Genomic DNA, 24,021 nt, shown 5'->3' on the forward strand with positions numbered 1-24,021 from the left:
TGTTCCAGCATATTTACTAAAGGTGTGCGACCCAATTTTTCCAAATACCTAAGAAACCCGCTATTTTTGTCCAAAAAACTGCCAAGTGGGGGTGTCATGGGTGTGTCCTTTAAAACGCACAACAACCAGATTTAGGCTGGGTTCACACTGGGTTTTTGCAGTCCCTTTTTTCTATTTTTTGCAAAAAAAAAAAAAGATAAAAAAAAGAATGGAAAAATTGATGCATTTATGTGCATCCGTTTTGATCTATTTATCCATTCACTTATACTATTAAAAAAAATGGATGAAAAAAAACGACTGCAAAAATGCAGTGGGAACCCAGCCTTACTCCCTTACTGCTAGCCTTACATTATTTTTGTTGACAGGTTTTCTAGTCTACAAACCAGACACATCTAGTGTGGTGGTATGGTCGGGTTTTAGTTTTGTCCTGTGAAAAACTTTAGTTTAATTTAGTAAGTGGGTGCACTACATTAATGAATTTGACCATGGGTCTCCAAACTGCGCCCCTGGAGCTGTTGTGAAACTACAACTCCCATCATGCCTGGACAGCTAAAGCTTTGGATTTGGTTGTCCAGCCATGATGGGAAATGTAGTTTTGCGACAGCTGGAGGGCCTCAGTTTGGAGACCCATGAATTTGACAAACAAAAAATAGAAAGCATAACAGCTTAAAATTGATGCATTGTTAGTTAATGAGGCCCATTGTGTGAGCATAGCCTTAGACTGTATAGTCTAGCTTTAGACCAACTATTAGTTTGCTTACACTGCAACACAATTTTAAAATACTGTGTGGGAACATAGCCTAAAAGTGTCTACAACAAAGTGGTGTAGGTGAAGAACAACAAAAAGTCACACATTTCTGTGCACAAACAGGGCTTGTGTGAACATTTCTGACTTTATGCCAGAAAACTGGTATAGAGCCTTGGTAGATTTGGCCCACAGTAAATAATACATGTGAATGGGGCCACGATGTTAGCAGCAAAAAAAGCACAGGTTGTAGTGTGGACCAGCATTTGCGGCACGGATTGCTGTCTTTATGTAGTGCTCTGTGAAGCACAGAGCCCTACGGATGCACATTCAGCCTGCAGCCAGCGACTGTGGACTGCAATACGGACATGTGAATGTAGGCTAAGAGTCCCAGGACAGGACATATTAAAGGAGAAAAAGTAATAACTTAAATTGGATATATTTCGGCTTGAAGGACCAACATTAATGCCAACATTTGTCGTTACTGTTTGGGTATGTTCACATTGAGTTAAACAGGCGGAATTCCGCAGAAGAACTTTCCGCCACGGAATCCAGCCTGTCTCAGTGTCCCATAGCCCATATATGGGAGAGCACGCGCTCCTCCGCTGCCGCCGCTCTCTGCTGTGACATGTCACTTCTTTGAGCGGAGAGCGGGGCTGCGGAGGAGCTCGCCCGCTCACTCAGTCACAGCGGGACACTGAGCACGGCAGGATTTTGTGGCAGAATTCCACCGTATTTGCTCAGTGAGAACATACCCTTAAGGTCAGATGAGGTCATGATGTAGAATCCACGTGTACTATCATCTGATTAGCCATGTCTCATATTTAGGACAGGCACTTATTTTCAAGCTTTTCTGCTGATTTTGCTTGTTTGAAATACAAAACCACTAATAAAAATATCTACATCACAATGATTCAGCAGTCTGTATTCTTGTGAACTAGAATATTACTTTGCTGGATGATGTCACATAGAAGATACTGCATGTGACTACAGAGCAATGGGTAAAAATTTCTTAACCCCCTTTATGATAATTGGTCATCCTGCCGCAGCTGTATGGGACATGTCAGCAGTTGCTATAGAAACATGTGAATGTTTGACTTGTAGCCATAATTTTATTTCGCAATCAAAGTAAATACAGTTGCATATGTTTTTGCATACAGGTGAGCATTATCTATTACCAACTACATGGCCATAAACATAGTGTGGACCCTACCCCTATTTAATCAGCTATATAATTTTCCCTATATACTGTATTCCAGTGATGAGTTAGGTGAGTCATAGTGAAGAGCTAAACATTTACACAGTTATTTAGGGTTTTATTAACTGTAATAAAAGTTGATCACGTTGACATTAAACATTCCTTTTCAGTTCATGATTCAATGTTATTATACAATTAAACATGAAAAAGTAGGTGGAATACACCCAAAATAAAGGGATAGTTCAGCAAAAAGAAAATCTTTAAAATCAACTGGCGTTAGAAAGTGCCAGAGATTTGTAATTTACTTCTATTTAAGACTCTTAAGTCTTCCAGTACTTATTAGCTGATGTATGTCCTGCAAGAAGGAGAGTTTTGCTTACAGTCTGACACAGTGCTCTCTGCTGCCACCTCTGTCCATGACAATAACTGTCCAATGCAGATAACGTTTTCTTTTTTTAAAAGATTTTATTAAATGTTTTTTTGTTATAACTGTACAAGTTTTCTATGGGAATTTGCTACTGCTCTGGGCAGTTCCTGTCACTGACAGAGGTGGCAGCAGAGAGCAATGTGTCAGACTAGTAAGAATACACTACTTCCTGCAGGACATACAGCAGCTGATAAGTACTGGAAGACTTGAGATTTTTAAAATAAAATTTACAAATCTGTATAACTTTCTGGCACCAGTTTTGTTGTTGTTGTTTGTCTTCCCTCTCTGCTGGGGAGTGCTGGGGTGGCTAATGGACACGGGGGGGGGGGTTATTATCAAGACTGGTGTACTGTTTCCAGCAGGTGTGGATTTGGATCATAAATTATGCATGTGAGCTATGCCTCCTACCTGCTTTGCCGCACCTTCCTACGGCAGGTGTACGCCAGGGAGAGGGGGCGAATCTGATGAGATTATAATGAAGTCATAAATTATTAGAAATACACATTTTGTGGAGTGTTTAATTGTCTTGTTGCATGGAGAATGGGCAGCTGGTCCTGAAAAAAAGAAAAAGTCCCAGTCCCCCAGGGTGTTTATTTGGATTGAAAAATGTACATGGAGTTGTGTATAAAGAACTGTGTTTCAAAAATTAAATTATTAAAGAAGAAGTAAAATACAGCAGCTGGCAGGGGCAGGGGAGAAAATGATTACAAAACGTACCTCTCCCCATGCCCGCAGTGAGCGGCGGGACCCCACTGGAAGGCATTTTCCCCCCGAGTTGTGATGACGTCACTAATCGGGGGAAAAGGCCTGTCCCACCCCAGTCACTGACTTGCTGAGCGGGCAATCCTTTAGCCGGCACCAGGCGAGTTTCACCTTTCTGGCACCAGGCATTTTTATAATGATTACTTAAAAACACAACAGGTGTCTTTAACTGTGACAACTGAGAGAATCCCATATATGATATAAATGATATCCTTAGTTCTCTAAACTGTAAGGACTTGTTACTGTGTGTTTGTGGACATTATATGATAAGATCAGTGTTAACTGATAAACAATATCTCTAAATGGTTATTACATTGCCCTGGGACATAGTCTTATATTGTGTGTTATATACATATAGATATAACAGAACTGTTTGCTTAGTATCCTGCAGTAGGGAAACAGGAATTCCAGTAGTAACTATGAAGCCAGGTGAGTACAGTAATCCAATAGACTGCCTATACACCAGAAATCTTCCTGTTATCTGATATGCCTGGCAGTGTGGTACCTGCTCTGTTAACATCTGTTTATAATGTTACTAAGTAATCCACCTGCTTTTATTGCTCCATTTAACAAAGGTTATTGTGTTGTGCCTACGTGCTGTCTGGAATGTAGTAAGGGCTGCTTCATGATGCATTAACTAAAAGTGCAATAATAAAGGAGGGGTGAAATGTGCAAACAAACTGTTCACCTCTATAACCACAATCAGCGATACATAGAGAAGACAAATGGCAGGTGTCTGTGACACAAGAGAAAAGCTTGCTTTCATACTGAGATGAGTTCTAATTCCAATAGCTCCACCTATGGGTCCATAACACGTGTTCTTTAAATACAATTAGAAAGGCGCTTCCATTACATTACAACAAGCCATTAAGTGACTGTTTTTATGTGATTTAAAAGATGTTTTTATCATGTACTCTTATAGTGAAAAGAACAAAGGATGTCAGACTTTCATTTTCATATCAGCCTGACAGGTGACAGGCAGGAAGGTTAGACAGAGGCAGACTGTGAACATAAGAAGACCGTATGACTGTAAATGTGTGTAGGATTCTGTGGAGAAAGCTGCAGCACTTTGTTCCACTGTATTAACATTCCCAGCTTTATTGTAGATTCATGATGAAAGAAACTCTAGCTGTCAAATACCACTGGACCTGATAGCAATAATACAAGAAAACTGTGTGTTTTAACCCTCTCCCGCAAAATCATGTACATTACTGTTTCTCAGCTTGTGGCATGCGTATCACCAGGGGTACGCAGCACAGGTAGAGAGGGAACAGTAGCGGATTACAATAGGCCCGTTTCGGGCGGTAGCCCGGGGTCCTGAGCTCCTGGGGGGCCTATGGCCACCCAAACAGACGTATACTTTTAGTGGTGTATTGTCTACTTGCTGCAGTTATGCCATAATTTGCAAAAAAATCACCGCTTTTTTTTACCACAATTTTGCACAAATCAGTGCAAAACTGTAGCCAGGAGACAATTTAGTAACATTAAAGAACATACTGAAGGACCTTAAAGAGGACCTGTCACCCCAGCTGCCGGGGTGAAGCCCACCCAACCCCCCGGGTGGAGCCTTTTATACTTACCCCTTCCTAGAAGTCCCAGTCCTGGACCCTGTTCCCCCGCCGAGAAATCCCTGTTGGAAGCTGTGCGTGTGCTCACCAGAGATGAGTCTGACACCCATAGAGAATGATTGCTCCAGTCATTCTCTATGGGCGTCGGACTCATCTCTGGTGAGCGCGCACACAGCTTCCAATGGGGATTCCTCAGCAGCGGGACAGGGTCTGGGACCGGGCTTCGAGAAAGGGATAATTATAAGGGGCTCCACCAGGGGGTTAGGGGGGGGGGGCTTCAGCCCGGCAGCTGGGGTGACAGGTTCCCTTTAACATGGCTTAAATCTAACCCGGGGTATAATCTAGAATAGGCCAAAATGTGCCTGGGGTATCGACCGTCATTTTGGACATCCATCATTTTGAGGCCAAATAACATCCATTATTTTGAAATAACAGACATGGTATTTGGCCTCAAAATGACAGATGTCCAAAGCAACAGCCATCAAACGACCAAAAGAAGATGGTGTGCGAACTTAACCAATATTTTATTTTACTTTATCTATCTACACGGTAAGTACAGACTCAATAATGGACAGCTGGTAGCATTTAGCTTATAATAAAGTTTTATGGTTAGCATGTACAGTATGTAGTCCTTCTAAATCCCTCAGCCAGCCATTGCTTTAATTATAAAGCTCATTACTTGATAGATATAAAACAGATTTGTGTGCCAAAATTGGTTCCATCCCGGACGTGAGAAAAAAATTTGTCAGGGTGGCAGGAGGTGCAGAGTGTGATATTCTGACTCTTGTCCACTGAGGTATCATCTTGAATATTCTGTGGCAAAATACCACCACGCTCCAGGAAAATCCTTTAAAAGAAAGAGAAAACTAAATCAGATCATTCAATTCATATGAGTTTTACTTTCAAATACTGTTAGTATTAGTGCTCTGTGTTAGGCCACGTGCACATGTTCTGTGAATCACGGAAGCTGTGGACTGTGAAGCTACACATCAAATTCAAAGTATTTAAATCTTTGCGGGGCTGCACTGATATAGCCTTGCAGCTGTGTCAGTACAGTGCCGTCAGGATTTAAAATTTTTGTTGTTTCCGGCATTATAAAGATACATGATGCCGGGAGGTCTGTGATCCAGCTGTGCAACTGCGCAGTCCATTGCTTTCGTGTTTCATTGAACGTGTGCATGTGGCCTTAATAACTTTACATACAAAGCAGATCTCTAGCAGATGTGTTTCAACTCATTGGAAAACAATGCATGGTAGAGTTCTAGGGGATTTCCTATAACTAAATTTCATATATAGAATGCTGTGTCTTGCCCGGAGAGCCGTTTGCCCTCCAGCTTTTGCAAAACTACAATTCCCATCCTGTCTGGAGAGACAAAGCCAATAATTGGAATGTGAATTATAGTTTGGAAACAGCTGGAGGGACAAAGGTTACCCATTCCTGGTTTAAAGCCTAGTGCGCCACGTCTGGTTATTCTATAGTTGGCCCAGCAAAACTAGATAAAAGCTTCATAAACCACTTTGAAACCATTTTCAGCAATAACTTGAAAGACAAAGTAAACAGTGCTGCAATAGAAACACCAATGTAAAACATGGAGATGAATATATTTTTTAGCACTGAAGCCTGTACAGAATGTTCTCCAAGCTAAATAAAACATCTTCCTCTGGAGAACTTTGGTCATGAATTATTGACACAACCTAACAATATAGCGTTGTGAATCCTCCCCTTAAGTACATGACCCATTTAGAGCAGTTTTTCTGACACTCTGAAAGATTCAGTCATAAAGTGCCCAATCCTCTTATTGTAGAATACACTTCACACATGTTATTCGATTTCAAAATCTGTAAATTATTACACACAAACATACTTCACAAGGATTTGCCAGTACATTCCAGGTAACAATGACAAGGAAAGTAGAGAAATGAATGAAATGCAACTGGCAACATTGGAGTATGTAGTACTTATATACGCAGCATTTTAACAGTCTTTTCCCCCTAGTAGACTCTTAAAGGAGAAGTCCGGCGAAAATTTTTATTAAAAGTATTGTATTGCTCCCCCAAAGTTCTACAATTTTCCAATATACACTTATTAAATGCACATGAAGTAATTTTTTTCCTGCACTTACTACTGCATCAAGGCTTCACTTCCTGGATAAAATGGTGATGTCACGACCCGACTCCCAGAGCTGTATGGGCTGTGGCTGCTGGAGAGGATGATGGCAGAGGGATGCTCAGTGTCTCTCCAGGGCCCTGTGCCCCTCAGTGTCCTCCTGCCATCATTCTCTCCAGCAGCCACAGCCCACACAGCTCTGGGAGGCGGGTCGTGACATCACCATTTTATCCAGGAAGTGAAGTCTTGATGCAGTAGTAAGTGCAGGGAAAAAAGTACTTTATGTACATTTCCTGTAATAATTGTATATTGGTGATTTGTATAACTTTTGGGGGGCAATACAAAACTTTAATAAAAATTTTCGCTGTACTTCTCCTTTAAGTACTGCTATATGCTGCCATGTTCATATAACATTCATAATATGCTTCAAGCACCAAGGACTGGCTTACCGTGTAGCTCTTCTTATATCAACATATGGATTAGGGGACTCAAATTGACGAACACACTGTGGGTCGAGGTCATAAAAGGCTCTGGCTTCCTCATGTGTTAATGTAAAACAGCATGGTCCTACTGATGGGCCCAGGACTACAAGTATGTTGTTCACATCACTCCCGTACTCTGATATCATGGCGTTCACTGTGGCCATGGAGACTCCTAGCAAGGTACCTTTCCAGCCTATTAAAACAATAGACATTTAGTTGTAACTACATGAAGAACAGGATCAGAAACATTAAAGGATTGTACTTTATCTGCCATTAACACTTATGCACTACACTTGCAAGAATTTAACACACTCTATACATCAGCTTTCAATAATCCAAAATATTTTAAAGAGAGTAAGAGGTCCCTTTTTTTTTTTTTTTTTTTTAATAGATAGGGCTGGCCTTGAGTTGGATGGTGCCCTGTGCAGTACCTTCTATTGACCTCTTTGTACCACATGACAATTACAGTATAGTGACCAAAAATTACAGTAACAGCGGGACTAAAGAATACTGCCTAATGTGAAATGGGGGTACAAGCTTTAGGTGCCTAGGCCATCAGAGTCAGTGGCATCCCCTTCAGTAATGACTGGAGAAGTCACTACACAGTTTTTAAATTTCCACATAAAGGCTTTCTGTGATTTCTATTAAGCTGACTTGCACCTTAAGGCTATGTTCCCAAGCTGCAGAAATAACGGCCATCATTTAACACTACCTACGGCTGACATTAAAAATCCTGTTAGGTAGCGTTAAACGATGGCCATTTACAGAGAACGGTCGTTGTTTATATGGTGTGGGAACATGGCCTTACAGTAAAGTGTTTTTAGATCAGACATGTTTGGGATTTCAGATATTATAGGGCAGCAGTGTCAAACAAGCTGTTGCAAAACTACTATTCCCATCATGCCTAGACAGCATGAGCTTTAGCTTTGGCTGCCCTGGCTTGATGGGAATTGTAGTTTTACAACAGCTAGAGAACTGCTAGTTTGACACCCCTCTTAAAGAAGAAAACCACACAAAAACAACCACTTGCTACCCCTCCTACCTTCACCTTAAGCCCCTGGGAGCCAGACTGTAACTTCTGTGCGGGATTTTAAATTTCCCACTCAGAAGCAGACTGCTTTCTGCTTCTGGGTGGGAAACCCCGTAGCGCAGGGAATCCCAGCTTAATTAGGGGATTCCCTGCTCCTGTACTGTAAGGAGGGGTGTGCTATGCACCCCTCCTAACTGTACAGCCCCAGAGGGTTAGTAGTGATGCTGCTGCATCACTACTTAACCCCTTACACTCCGTGACCGGGTGCACTGCACCCAACCCACCACCTCTAGTGTGAAATGAGTTTGCAAAACATGTGTGACTGTTTTAGACAGTCGCACATGATAAATTATGCCTACTTTCTGTGTAAGCTTAAGTAGGCATGATCAGCCTAAGTCGGTGAAATGTGGCTATGTGGGTGCGCAAACTTTTGCGACATTTTCACTCTAAAAAAATGGCCTATGTTGTTAATAAATCTCCCCAATAGAATACACTCCGACCGGGATCACTAGCAGCGTCCCAAGAAACTGACATGTCCGTTTTCTGTGGCCGCAGAAAACCCTGTCAGTTCACACAATGAAGCGATGCGCTCGCTTCCGAATTCAGCGGCAGTAAAGATCATCCAGCCGGTACTGCAGTACTGGCCGGGATTATCTTTTCTGACACCGGACGGTGTCTTACAGAGTGGGAACATAGGAGCATAGGGGCATGGGAGCAGTGGAGCAGTGTTCTGCATAATGCAACCTTGGATCTGCTATCCATAAAGATTTAGGGGTGAGTTATTAAAGGGTGTAAAATATAGACTGGTGCAAACTGCCCACAGCAACCAATCACAGCTCAGCTTTCTTTTTACCAGATCTGAAAGCTGAGCTGTGATTGGTCGCTGTGGGCAGTTTGCACCAGTCTAAATTTTACACCCTTTGATAAATCTGGGCCTTAGTTACCAAATTTCATAACTGTACCCAGTTAATACGTATACCTTATTTATTCATAGAAATGACCTCTGCAGAACTGAGTATTTGCATGTCATATGCAATATGTCCACATAATACACAGCATATGTGGGTGAAACCAATTTTTTTTTTTTGTAAACGTGAGGCGATACACTTCCTTATAAGTTAAGAGCAACTGGGACTGACAGCTGTAAACTATGAGATTTATTGCTCGGTCTCATAGTAAGATTCCCTTCGTTGACCATATCGGAGCTCAGCCTCTCTTTCCCATGTACCTGTGGTAAAACGAAAGCTTAGCTACTGTATGAGCTATAGGCAACAAAAAGAATCTTATTGTAAGATAGTCCCATTAACATCCAATATGTTTTAACTGCTACAAGAGAGTGGTTAAAGTAAGCAGTATATACTGTATTATATATGTTTCCTGCATTGCTGCCTGTCCTTGAACACAGAAAGAGCTCTGTGCCTCATTAAACTTATACTAGATATTACAGTGAGATGAATCTTCTGAAGTGATTATATCAATATGTCGTTACCACGACATCTTATTGGACCTGTGTACCAGCCACTGGATGCTAAGGCATATCGGGCCCCAAGAAATATTCTCTTACTACTGAATGACTAATAAACAATGTCCCCACAACTTTTCATTTTTGTCATGTAGACATTCATGGGCGATTGACATTCTACAGACACAGTGGTCAGTAAAATGACTCTTTCATGTCTCTTTCCTGGCAAAAATATCTTTTCGAAAAAAAATTACTGTAATTTGGGGGGATTTCAGATGCACATTGAAACCATTATGATTATTGATGAGAATTGTTGAAAAATGACTACATAGAAAAGGTGCCCAGTGGTTCTATAGTCATAGATGCTTATGCAATGTTAAGAGGCATTGATGGGGCATTTCAACTTATATCAGGGAACAAAATGACTAATAGCACACAAAAAACAGCACAGCACTGCTGGCATGTGTGTATCTACAGCGCCATCTACTGTATGACTGGATACTTCACATTTAGAACTATCATTTTACATGAGGGAAAGGGCTAAGGTTTTCTTTATTTTGTTGTTGTTTTGGTAGGGTTTTAATTCCATCATGATTCAAAGTTTACTACTTTGGTAAAACAAGAGGACAAAGCAGTAAGGATCTTACCAGAATGGGCTGCTCCACACGCCTTTTTAACTGGATCACAGAATAGGATTGGTATACAGTCTGCACCAGGAGCTGCGATAGTCACAGCCTTTTGGTTGGTTACTATCCCATCATAGTAGAGAGGCTCTGGTTTTCCCATTATCCAAACCTTGTCAGCGTGGTCAACCTGCAAGAAGCAGTGTAAAACTCACAGTAATGTAATGATTAGCATGCGACATGCAACAATTTCCTATTGCTGTTCCTGTGCCAATATATCCTGCAAAGCTGTACAGAGATTGGGATCATTCACATCAGCAGCTGAGAAGTTAATTTAAGGAATTAAATAAACATCGCTGGTGCCACAATGGCCACTATAGCTAATATCATACCATAATTTGTCATTTCTAAAGTGAGCCATAAGAAGAGATGAAGTTACTATACCTTTATAGGAAAATATGTCTGAGGATCAAAACCTGCAACTTTTCCAAGACGCTGGAGGTTTTCCGCAACAACCCCCTTTGGGTCTCTTCTTTTTGAACTGCAAAAAAGATTTAAGGAACTGAGGGTCGGTATAGATGATACTCCACCACATCGTGTAGTAAACCCGTGAAGAAAGAGATCCTCTGTAAACAGATAGGAATTTGATAAAAGAACGGACAATGAAAATGCAACAATTACTTGTTTCTCCATTAAAAAAAGACACACACTTCTCTAATGTGGTGGATTTCAGGAACACACAGTCACCTGCCTTCATTCTATTAGCAGTGTACTTGGTACAAACATAAAGATTATTTTCATTACTAGCTTTAAATACAAGTATGTACTATACCACTTTTACAGCTGGTTGAGCTGATGTCTATAGCTATGGGGAGCTGTTAAAAGCACTTACAGTTAAACAGCACCATCTACAGGATGTTAAGAAGAATGCATTTGATAATTCTTAGCCAAAGAAACACATTATATACCTGGTAATTTAGTTTGTTTTTTTTTAATTGTAGGAAGGTAGCTGGGAGCAGTCACAACCACCCCTTAGTGACCGATAGGGTCCAAAGGTGTCAATGTATTGCTGTACTACAAAGCTAGGTCCGGGAGTATTTAGAAATGGACACAACATGGCATAAACCATTTAGGAATTACAGACACTGGTTACAGTGTGTTCAGAATGTCAATCAGTAAGGCAGGGAAAGCACGTAAACAGAGGCACTGGGGCAGACCAGAGCTGGATTAGAAGCGGCAAGTATGCTGTATTTTACAACCCTAGGTCTAAAAAAGGTAAGAGGCTGTCTTAAATGTAAATAAAAACACAATGCATATATGGGATATGCATGTAGTCACTTATTCCTGTCTATAAGATATATTTCTTTCAATCTATATGTCTAGTGTGTCTTTGGTTTTTGTTTTCAGAGATTTTATATGTCACATCTTCTTTGTGGACAAGCTGGATTTTGACAATGATTCACTTATACTACTGTTTTATTATTATATAGATAAAAAAAATTATAGGCAAGAAAAATGTGTGTACAGGATGTATAGAATGTATTGTCGTAATTCCTCTTTGATCAATGTACATATGATGTTAACTGAAATTGTGCCTAATAAACTATTGTTTAAAAAAAACGCACAATGCAATGATTTACAAATCTCATAGACCCACATTGTATCCACAATTGAATTGAACACAGATGTTGATTGTGAGATATTTTACTATGACAATAAAAAGTTGAGACAGGGACAAGCTGGAAAAGTGATGTTAATAAAATAAATAAATAAACAAAGCAAAGATGGGAAGAGATTTACAAATTTGCTAAACAAACAAACAAACAAACTGGAATTGTGAAACAGTTTCCAGAAAAAAAAAACTATTCTTCTCAATATAAGCTTGCATAGAATTTGAATATCCCACCACTTACAGTATATAATATCATCAACATATTCAGAGCACCTGAAGAAATCCATGTGCACAAGGGACAAGGTCGACAGTCAATATTGGTAGCTTGTGATCTAGGGGCCCCCAGACAGCACTGCAATAAAACTGGCACTATTCTCTACTGGAAATCACTGCTCAGGAAGACGTCCAGAAATGATTGCATAGTTCGCCATGCAATCCACAAAGTCAAGTTAAATCAAACCCTTACCACTCCCAAATACATGCTATGCCCATAAAATAACAATTCTGGATAAACTTTGTTATAGCTCTGTGATGTGACGTTCCTCTGTTATTCTTACTAGAAATGTGTGACTCAATACCAACACTATCCCCCGCCGCAGCACACTGATTGGCTGACCGCTGGGAGACGCCGGGAGCCCCCAAAGCAAGCCGGAGCAGGGACCCAGTACAGTATGTTTCCAGGCGCTAATTTTGACATACTCGCAGCGAAATGACAATCCCACTGCGAGTATGTCAGCCCATTGAAGTGAATAGGCAAGCATCTGCAGCGGATTTTGCTGCAAACTCGGGAGAAATCCGCTGCGGAGACGTTACATGTGAAGCTGCCCTACAGTGGTTTGTTGTAAAATACTTCTATTTAAGAAAAAACTGAGGCCTTCAGTACTGTACTGTCAACTGCTGTATGTTCTGCAGGAAGTGGTATATTTTTCCCAGTCTGACATGGTGCTCTGAAGTACCCCTTTAACATGTCATTTTCTATTTAAAAGGATTAATAGGGAGGATATGCGGTAGCAAGCAGAAGAAACAAAAAAGAGTACTTTGTGCTTGCAAAGGTGGCTAGTGCTTCTAACTGGATATTGTTGCCATGTCAGGGAGAAGCAACATTTAGACTGCGATTGATGGAAGGAAACAGACTAGGTGCCAACTCCTGGCATCCCCACCAATAAGCTGTTTGCGGGTGCCACATAGAAAACCTAACCGTTTAATGTCTAGATTTACAATGTTCACATTGCAGCATATACACTGCACAAATTTGATTTATTATTTAGGATTGTTTTTCTTCTTTATATTAAAGGCAAGACAAATATCACTTATACGCCTTTCAGGCAAGCAGAATTATCACATTTTCCTGTAAGTGACCTTCTTTCTGTAACCTGTGCCTTTAGGTGATATAGAAACAGTATAATACCAATAAAAAACTATACTGGCAATGCCCATGCGAGTGAATGCCTGCCAATACTTCAATGTGGCTAGATAAACCAGTTCTGTCATGAATTACTAAAGCTCTGTTACCTTCCAGTAAGAGCCTCCCAGATGACATGATGAGTCTGGAAACAATCTGTCTTTTCTTAAAGCATACCCCATCATATCAAAAGATTTTTAAAAACTACTATTGTTTTAATAGATTATCTTGTCGGAGTGGTGACAAAGTGATTATAGGGATGTCACTACTGTTACTAGGCTCCTGAGAGTCCCCAATATGTGTACAGCTGTTATTCGCTCCATTTCAGGTGTTAGCACAAGAGTTGGTCTGTTTAGTATAGTACACACAGGCTCCTCTTTTGTTTGTATAGTCAGTCTCAGGGCAGCACAACATGCTTCTCTCTGATATGCCATGGCATAGAGCTAGAGTAGTGCGCTGGACTGAACAGGATGGCACTGTGTTGGACTGATGATTTACACAGTACCTTACTAGATGGCTTGTGGTTGGAGAAGGGGTTACTGATGCACTGGGTTTGGTGGTATGTGAGCAGAAGGTAAAGACACAGCAGGGGCAACAGCAACAGCATAGCAAGCCTTGGTCTACCTTAGGAACAGTGAGGATCATCTTTAGACTAGCTGACACACTAAAAGTACATAGCTCTTGTGCTCTCTATCCTGCATTACATTAGCTATTAAATGAAGAGAAGTTATTTTAAAAAGTGACACTATAAGCTCCACCTTTTTATTCTTCAACTTGGTAGCACATCCTATAATGTTTGTAGTATTCATACAAAACTTACCTGGGATTATCTGTGATTTAAGGATGACAAGGTCCCCCTTTAAGCTTGGGAGGCCTTGGAGATAGGACTTGGTGATTCTGCTTGCGAGTTCTATGGAGTCCTCATCTGCCAATCCATCTTTTTTTGATTCTGTACCACACAGGTGTAAAATGTTCTCATTGTCATTTTGTGAATTAAAACATTCCAATGTGAATTGGTACACATCAGTAAAAAGTTGGTCCACGTATACATCCATTTCTTTTTTCCTCTTCTGGGGCAAAATAACAAGTGCAGTGCTTTTGTCTAATTCATCCATTTCGTGTTTGATGGTATAAAGTATAGCAGCCATATTTGTGTCTTTTACAATCTTATATCCATTTTTTACATGATCAAGGTCTATTTCTGGTATATCAGACAGCCTATCTGAGTTATTTCCCTCATACACAGGATCCTGACAGCACATAAAGTAAGTAAATGGGGTGTTGGTGCCATAATGCTTTTCAGTTATACTCCAGATGTTCTGTAAAGCTTTGTCTTTGTTGGAGCTTTTACTTCTATGACAATAGTCAGAAAGGTCTATCAGTACTAGTTCTTCCTTGCAAGTTTCTTTAACCATGTTTGTCTTGCAATATCTGAAATACAAAATTAGTACATCTGGAATTTTTTGAGATCTTAACATTGCAAGTGTAACTTTCATTTGAAACATTGAATATAAGATACTCTGTAATTGGTTTATTAGGCAAAAAAGCTTCCTTCTGTAGTCACAAGGCTGTTTTCCCACCTCCTCCTTTACTTCTTATCTGTTCATTATCAAGCAAAAGCTGTCTACATCACAGAGAAGAAGACCGAAGACAGGTTTGCACTGCCTACTATGGTCTATGGAAAGGGGAGGGGCCAATGGGGAATGAGTGAGCAGGTAGAGGAGAGAAGCAGCCAGTGCAGTTTGCAGACTTTGGATTCACTTGTTAGACTGCTCAGTGCTGGTCTGGGATCTTCTGAAAGTTTGCTACAGTGCTATTGTTCCATCAATCACCAGGGATGAGGGTGCTTGGAATCTGTCATACTATTGTCAATTGGCCATTAGTGGTGTATTCTAGAGAAATGCCACTAAGGTCTGTGGCAGTTAGGTAGCATACAATATGGATGTAACTCATCTGAATAATGACTAGGTCAGCATTGAAATGGACGCTGTCAGCCACTTGAAAATTCCCCTTACTCTTACTAATGTATTCCCATTCCAGACAGACAGCACATTATCTATATATTGGACACAGTTTCTGCAAGAGGCAGCTGAAAGAATATATGCACATTAGATACCTAATTTTTAAAGAGTCAATTTCTAACAATAGCTCCTTTTAGCTAATTTGTTATTCATGATGAGTGTATAGTATCTCCATTTTATAGGGGCTGCAATGCACTGAGGCTCACCTACTGTATGAGTGATTATACATTATTCAAATGCTCATCCTGTAGCAAAGCGTACCATAATCTGTATACATCCAAGCACAAGAACAGGTGAGCTTAATACCATATTCTGTCTATACAGATGCATTACATCTATATCAAGCTCCACACCCCATTCACTTTGTATTCTCACATGCTGCCTGAAAACATTGTGAGACCAGCAGTATTCTGCTATAGTGGAGCACATAAATACCTCATAAAAAAGTAATGTTACTTACCGATCTTTGATATGCAGATCTTAAGCTTTCAGTGCGTGCAGTATTCACTTCCTTTAAGTACAAGAGTTCAGGATGACACAATACGCACGTACAGTCCAATCCCCTCCCCCTTTTTTCCCCACAATAGCCACAGGCTGCATAGCAGTTGTTTGCGTAAGGTGTAATGTAGAATTGCTTAAAGATTTTACTTCCTCAGGAATTTTTCACAGTCAAGAAAGTCAGGGAAACACTTCAGCACTATAAGCCTTTACCTGTAACACACTGCCATTTGTTAGCTACGGGTACTGTTACTGATTTCTTCTTCAAATTCTGAATTTACTTAGGCCCCCTTTGCATATATCATACGGTCGGGCTCTGTTTCCTTCTAGTACAGTAGCAAAGCACTGGAGGCAAACTGATGTTTGAACTGATCCATTCATCTGCTGGATTGCTAGACCGAACAACGCAGCTTTCCTCCGTCACCTCTAACAACTGATGGGTAATGAATCAAGGATAGGACGCCCGATGACACCTGATGCATTTTTGCCATCAGTTGTGGCATCAGTTGTCATCAGTTTCTGGTAAAAGGAGAAAGCCAGACTGTCTAATACAGGGGTGTCAAACTGAAATACACAGTGGGCCAAAATTAAAAAACGGGACAAAGTTGCGGGCCAACCTTGAAAATTATTGAAGCGCGAATGCAGCGGTCCTGACACTGTCAGTGGTGTGCGTCTCCCAGCGATGTGCACTATGATAAATTACTATGATATGATTAAACCCCAACCCATGTTGTAGCCAACCCAACCAAAATTGCCCCACATATTAGCCAGCCCTCCCAATAGTCTCATATAGTAGCCAGCCCCCCCCCCCCAAGTGTCCAATATAATAGCCAGCCCTCCCCAATAGTCTCTTTTATAGTAGGCAGCCCTCCCCCATAGTCTCTTATATAGTAGCCAGCCCTCTATCATAGTCTCTTATATAGTAGCCAGCTCTCCCCATAGTCTCTTATATAGTAGCTAGCCCTCCCCAACAATCTCATATAGTAGACAGCCCTCCCCAGTAATCTCATATAGTAGCCATCCCTCCCCAGTAATCTCATATAGTAGCCAGCCCTCCCCCATAGTCTCACATAGTAGCCAGCCCTCCCCAATAGTCTCATATAGTAGCCAGTCCTCCCCCATAGTCTCTTATATAGTAGCCAACCCTCCCCACTAATCTCATATAGTGGCCATGTCTTCCCCATAGTCTCTTATATAGTAGCCAGCCCTCCCCAGTAATCTCATATAGTAGCCAGCCCTCCCCAGTAATCTCATATAGTAGCCAGCCCTCCCCCATAATCCCTTATATAGTAGCCAGACCTCTATCATAGTCTCTTATATAGTAGCCATCCCTCCCCATAGTCTCTTATATAGTAGCCAGGCCTCCTCCAGTAGTCTCATATAGTAGCCAGCCCTCCCCCATAATCTCTTATATAGTAGCCAGCCCTTTCCCATAATCTTTTATATAGTAGCCAGGCCTCCCCAGTAGTCTCATATAATAGCCAGGCCTCCCCCAGTAGTCTCATATAGTAGCCAGCCCTTTCCCATAATCTTTTATATAGTAGCCAGGCCTCCCCAGTAGTCTCATATAGTAGCCAGCCCTCCCCCATAATCTCTTATATAGTAGCCAGCCCTTTCCCATAATCTTTTATATAGGAGCCAGGCCTCCCCAGTAGTCTCATATAATAGCCAGGCCTCCCCCTGTAGTCTCATATAGTAGCCAGCCCTTTCCCATAATCTTTTACATAGTAGCCAGGCCTCCCCAGTAGTCTCATATAGTAGCCAGTCCTACCCCATAGTCTCTTATATAGTAGCCAGTCCTCCCCCATAGTTTCTTATATAGTAACCAGTCCTCCCCCATAGTTTCTTATATAGTAGCCAGCCCTCCCCCAAAAGTCTCTTATATAGTAGCCAGCCCTCCCCATAGGCTCTTATATAGTAGCCAGGCCTCCCCCAGTAGTCTCATATGGTAGCTAGCCCTCCCCCATAGTCTCTTATAAAGTAGCCAGCCCTGCCCCATAGTCTCTTATATAGTAACCATGGTGGGCCAGATGTAATTAAAACTCTGAATTGCCTGGTGGGCCAAAAATAATGACACCTTGGGCCAGAGTTTGACATGACTGGTCTAATATATGTGAACCCAGCCTAAAGGCTATGGCTACATGGCCTAAAGATTGCAGAATATCAAATGTAATGTTAGTGAATGGTATAAAATTGTGGCTGCAACATGGATCAACTGTGACACTAAAGTTACAAAGGATGCATCTTTGATGGATTTTTGGTCGCAGGTCACAAGTCACACCATTGACCTCAATACAAGACCACAGCCAAGTCATCCAGTCAAAGTCCAACAAGTAAATGATCACTAACACCAGTTTATATTGCAGAACTTTCTTGTTATATCCAAACATATATACATGTTAAAACAGTGTTCCATGAGTTCCCATCTAATACCTTGTCCTCACGGTATGGCATTAGCACTAATGAGATCCTTGTGTCGCGGAGAGACTTCACCTTCATCAGTGTACATGCCTTGTGAAGTCAAAGTCTCCTAAAGGGAATGTATCATCCAGGGGCGTAGCTAGGGGTTTAGCCTAGGGAGGGCGAGTGAGTCTGAGTGGGCTCCCCACCGATTATATTACCCACAGGGAACCTCAGCAGACAACACTGCTTTCCAAATATATAAGGGCATATTCTCCTCCATTACTCATAGTGAATAAGGATTAAGAGCAATGTAAAAGACTTTTCACATATATAAGCACATAAAAATTAAAGGGGTTATGCAAGATTAGAAAACCAAAGCTGCTTTGTTCCAGAAACAGCACTACCCCTGTCCTGTGGTATTGCAGCTCACTCCCACTGAAGAGAATTGTAATAGCACATACAATCTGGCAGGTATGGTGCTGGTAATGGAAAAAAGCAACTATGTATTTTTAATCCTGGAGAACCCCCTTAACTAGACTTTCTCTGCCTACACATAATGGCAGTGTAGGTAATAAACATTTAGACATTACAAGGTGTTAGCTGGTGGTCTTCTTATGTTGCGATCATACATGTGTGCAATACAAGATACCCCATGAGCTGCTAGATATGGATTCTACTGGATCTATCTAGCTACCTTATATCTCTATCTATCTATCTATCTATCTATCTATCTATCTATCTATCTATCTATCATCTATCTATCTTATATCCATCAATCCATCCATTCTTCTTTCTTTTTATCCATATTTATCTGTCTAATATCTATTAGGCAGCACAAGGATTGTGCCACAGCTGATGGCCTGGCATGAGGCACATATACTAGCTATAGGCTACAGCAATTTTAGCATATATAAAAAAAAAAACCTAAAAAAAATTCTCATTCCAATTTTCTTAATAGCATCATAGCTGCCAAATAACACCAGTATACAAGAAGCAAATATCACCACCATACATGTTACTGCCATAGTGCTACAGACCAAACCCAGAATACAGAGACCAATACTACCAATATACAATTAACAAATAATTCCTCACCACAATGACTACTACCATTACCACTACATAATGACTAATAGCACTGTAACAGGGGTGTCAAACTCACAGCCCTCCAGCTGTTGCAAAACCACAATTTCCATCATCACGTGGACAGCCAAAGCTTTAGTTTTCATGATAATTGTAGTTTTGCAACAGCTGGTTGTCCACAGTTGGACACCTGTGCTCTATCTGTTCAATGAATAATATCCACTATACAAACAAAGTATTACTAATAATACCAGTATACAAAGGACAAATTTACCATGACCACTACCCTCAGCATGCAGTTACTGGATAATACCACTATGCTGTCACCGAAGAATATTTACTATATAAAGAGCAATATTCCCTCTAAGCAGTGACCGTATAGAGGTAGATCCAGCTGTAGGTTACTTTCACCCATATCGCATTGCAGCAGATTTAGCTGGGATGCTTGCTACAGTTATGGCATATGGCTCTGCATTCGTGCTGGAGATTTTCATTCCGCTACGAGAATGTAGCAACTGCTACCCTACTTAAACTTCCACGGTCGTTTTGAAAAACTTTTGACACGTCAGAGAGACATGTCAAAAGTTTTGATCGTCCGGGTCTAATCAGGAGAACAAGCAAGAAGTAGACTCACTGCAGCGCATCCACTACCTGCTTAGAGTTAGAAAAAGGAATTGAGTTCATAATGTAAGTTACGGAGCCTGGCTCTTTTTGCTTACACAAAATGGAGAGCGGACGTGCTGCACACTCAGACCATATTTCTAAATGTTGTTAACCTGAATAAAGCAGAACTATTGTCCAAAAATGAAAAGAAAAAAGTACAACAGAAAATAGAGACATTTTAAGGGGGGGGCGCCATTTTGTGACCAAATAAAGTGTGTTATTTGGAAATAATGTCAGTTACTTTAAAATAATACATTTTATGGCCACCACCCAAAAAAAAGAGATCGTGGCACTAATCATTAAAAAATCTTGATGACACTTTCCCTTGAGGGCATATTCACACAGTCAGGTTTTTATTTGTATGGTGTCCCACCACGGGTGTTGCTATTGGTTACACCCTTCGCAAAAGCCTGTACTTATTGTAAGTAGTGATGGTAGTAGTGATAAAGTTTTGCCACTAGATGTCGCTATTTTAGGTATGTGTCCTCAGTTGCTGCACGGCTGAAGTATGGAAAGGGTTATTGTTTACTTATATGTCACGTGGATCTGTGAACCTATGGGCGTATCTTCTTCTTCTGTCCTATCATCTCTTTCTCTACTTCTTCTTTATGCATTCTTCACCCATTCACAGCACACCTTACAGGGAGCTGTAGATAGCAAATCACGTGTGTAGAGGAAATGTAGAGGTCTCTGTACTGGATGTTGTAGGGGAAGGACGCAAGCTAGAATGCTCCCTACAGTGGTCCCTTTGGGCCCTGGCCCTCTGCCAGGTCCCCAGCCTTAGTACATAGTCTTAGTCAGGTTACTGTATGGTGAGGAAGCAAGGCAAGATGCACCTAACAGTTTTTGTTCAAGTAACTTTATTCAGCACTATGCAGTGTTAAAACCCTTGCAGGAGAGGACAATTCAGAGATCATCTCAACCCATGCTGTGGACTATTAGAGTCACAGTGCAGGACAGTATCCACAACAGCAAAAAGCTAGGAACTGATCCTGAGCAAAGTTGCTAGAAGCCTATTAACTCTATCTCGCAGCGTGGTTGTCAGTAGGAAACCCTCAGCATTCTGCTCATCCCAGGTAGCAGGGTCTGGGGCTTGTGTCACCCTCTAGGATGGGTCTCCCGACACTGGTAGAGCAACAGGTGGTTCATTCCGACAAAGGTCGATGCACGGGCACAAGTATTCTGTCTCAAGTATTCTTACATTTCTACCTCATCCTCCAACATCTTAGCAGAGCACATTACTACTTGGGTTGGGACTTTCACAATATCCTCTTCTCTGCTCCTCTGATTTTTCTACGTATCTCTCAACACGCAACCCAGTCAGCACAACTGTACTCCTTGCTATACTCCTATCACAGATCTGGAACCTGTATTATCAAGTGTATCATCAAGTGTAATGTATCCTGTAAAGGCACAGCTGTATGTTCTGCTGCACACAAGTACTTTCAGAGTAAACAAAATATTATTTATGGTAAAAAGACTCTGTGATTCTTCGCCCCGCACCAACACAGTATACACACACTCCTTCGGACATTTCCCCTTTCTGTGGGTGGCAGTGCCAATAGTCTGTGAGAGTCACTACTCCACTCCGGGCCACCATGATAACAGCCCAAGGGACCCCTCAGCAGCCCAGCAGGTCACTGACCACAGGGGAACAAGGTGTATCAGGCCCTCCAAAACAAAAGCAGGTGTGCCCAACCAGCACTGGCATCATGACACAATACTTTAGGGTCCGGCTATATCTCGGCCAACCACCACAGGAGTGGCGTCACACTCTACCATCTGGCAAATGACCGTACCTCCGCCATAGCACTGTGGGGGCACACCACATTTGCAATTGCTGAAGCCAAAGCCAGGATCAGTTTATAAATGGAGGACAGGTCATAAAGGAAAGACTAAGATTTATCCTCTTTCAAATCTGTTCCTGGCTTTGTTTTCATCCATTGCAATGAATGTGTGAACGTACCATTAAAAGGGCTCTAAATGTGTTTGCTGGGACTATAATATTGATGATCTATCCATAGGTAAAATCCAGTCCTAAACTTAACCTTTTTGTTTCATGTGATGTCACGTCTGCCCTGTTCTGCTTATCAGACCCTACCTGTTCTCACTGTGGAATTTCCCAAGTATATATGCACATATCATATTTCACCACTGTAAGTTTTGTTTTCTACTCATTCCAGTTTATGTTGCACTAGCATAACTTTCTACACTTTGTAAAATTAATGTATACAAGTATATTTTACTTTTGCAACTAATACTAGAACTTTTCATGAAGATATGCCCCTAGGTTAGATTAGATCTATATCTTCTACAACAAACAAGCAAGAAGGTGGGCCCCACACTATATAACAGAATGCAGTTATGGATAATTCAAATACAAAAAAATATGCACACAAGAGCTACCCATCCAAACAATATTTTATTTAGTCATAGATATACAAAACTATTAAAAGAAGCAGACAAAAGGAGACAAGCCTTCTCACAAGACCATGCAGTGTCGGACTGGGGTATCTGGGGCCCACCAGAGGAAATTATCCTTAGGGCCCACCAATGAAGAACCAGTGAGAAACCACATGTCAGTCAGTGTTAGTGCAGCTTCTAAAGCTGGGGGCCCACCGGAGGCTCCTCCGGTTCTCTGGTGGGCCAGTCCAACACTGAGACCATGAGAGGGTTAAAAGCATTTAAAATGCATAAATCAACATCCATGATGAGATACACTAACAACTGACCCCTAATCACAACATGGATAAAGAGTAATGAAAATACAATAAAAAAAATTTACCATGTGTGAAGGGAGGGGGTTCAGGTGGTAGAAGCACCTCACATGTCCCGTTGTCAACACAGCTTCATCCTGATGACTCCACAGAACCTTTTATTTACTCAGCTTCTTCCGAAGGCTAGGGGACAAGTTAATTTTGCCTGAACAACATCTTTAAAGAGACTCTGTCAGTAGGTTTATGCGGTCCTATCTCAGGGTAGCATAAAATACTGACAGAGAAGCTGAACAGAATGATTAATTACTTACATGGCATTAGAGGTATCCTTCTGAATACTATAGACAATAAGTAGTCCTCTCCATTATGTACATGAGCCCAGTAGTCCTGAATATTCATGAGAAGCAGAAAACTCCACCCACTAGCTGATGATTGGCAGTTATCTGTCCATGCTGTTTATAGTCAGTCAACTGTCAATCAGCAGCTGGAGGGTGGGGGGAGGAGTGTGGCAAGAATCTTATTCTACTGCGTATTAGGAGAATGGCTGCAGAAAACTGCATGTGTTAGTACTCACCATATATACTCCCCCTGGTGTACACACAATAAAAACCTGTTCTAATTTTTTTAAGAATAAAAAATGAGGTTCTTAGCAAACCATTTGATCAAATAGAATGTACCAACTCACCATGTTAAGGTGAACCCCAGAGAGTAGGGCCCTTTACTTAACTAACTGTCTCTCTCGGACTATAAATCTACAAAACTGGTCATATAGGATCAACAATACGCTGCTTACAACACCCACAGGAGCTAGGTGGAGTACACAGCTAAAAGGAGGTAGCCACATGTGAGACAAAAAGCAAATGAATAGCCAGTACCCCACTCACATCGTTGCTGTGGCTAACAAACAGACAAAAAAGAAAATTGTTGCAGCATACTGCATGTGTCAGGACTAACTGTATATACTCCCCCTGGTGCACAAAATTGAGCTTTTGTTTTTGTTTTTTCTTTTATAAAAATGAGATTCTTAGCAAACTTTTTGATCAAAAGAATGTACAGCTCCTGTGGGTGTTGTACAAAGAGTATAGTTGATCCTGTAAGCCCAGTTTTGTAGACTTATAGTCCAAGAGAGGCAGTTAGTTAAGCGTAGGGTCCACCTCT

At 41.2% G+C, this 24,021-nt stretch overlaps 1 protein-coding gene across 2 annotated transcripts; it reads right to left on the reverse strand.

The window, feature by feature from the left end:
- Positions 1 to 5,284: 5,284 nt before the first annotated feature.
- Positions 5,285 to 23,218, reverse strand: LACC1 (laccase domain containing 1). Of its 2 annotated transcripts, none has more exons than XM_069972301.1 (6): positions 23,175 to 23,218; positions 14,299 to 14,909; positions 10,849 to 11,030; positions 10,429 to 10,594; positions 7,257 to 7,482; positions 5,285 to 5,547 (listed from the first exon to the last, which is right to left on the reverse strand). In XM_069972301.1, exons 2-6 carry the CDS (start codon positions 14,891 to 14,893, stop codon positions 5,376 to 5,378), a joined length of 1,341 nt encoding a protein of 446 aa, XP_069828402.1. In that variant the 5' UTR covers positions 14,894 to 14,909; positions 23,175 to 23,218; the 3' UTR covers positions 5,285 to 5,375. The 2 variants fall into 2 exon arrangements, with proteins under 2 accessions (XP_069828402.1, XP_069828401.1); XM_069972300.1 differs by lacking the exon at positions 23,175 to 23,218 and adding an exon at positions 15,960 to 16,289.
- Between the last annotated feature and the right edge of the window lie 803 nt (positions 23,219 to 24,021).

The sequence above is a fragment of the Dendropsophus ebraccatus genome, chromosome 5 (assembly GCF_027789765.1).
Source record: "Dendropsophus ebraccatus isolate aDenEbr1 chromosome 5, aDenEbr1.pat, whole genome shotgun sequence".
Taxonomy (NCBI): domain Eukaryota; kingdom Metazoa; phylum Chordata; class Amphibia; order Anura; family Hylidae; genus Dendropsophus; species Dendropsophus ebraccatus.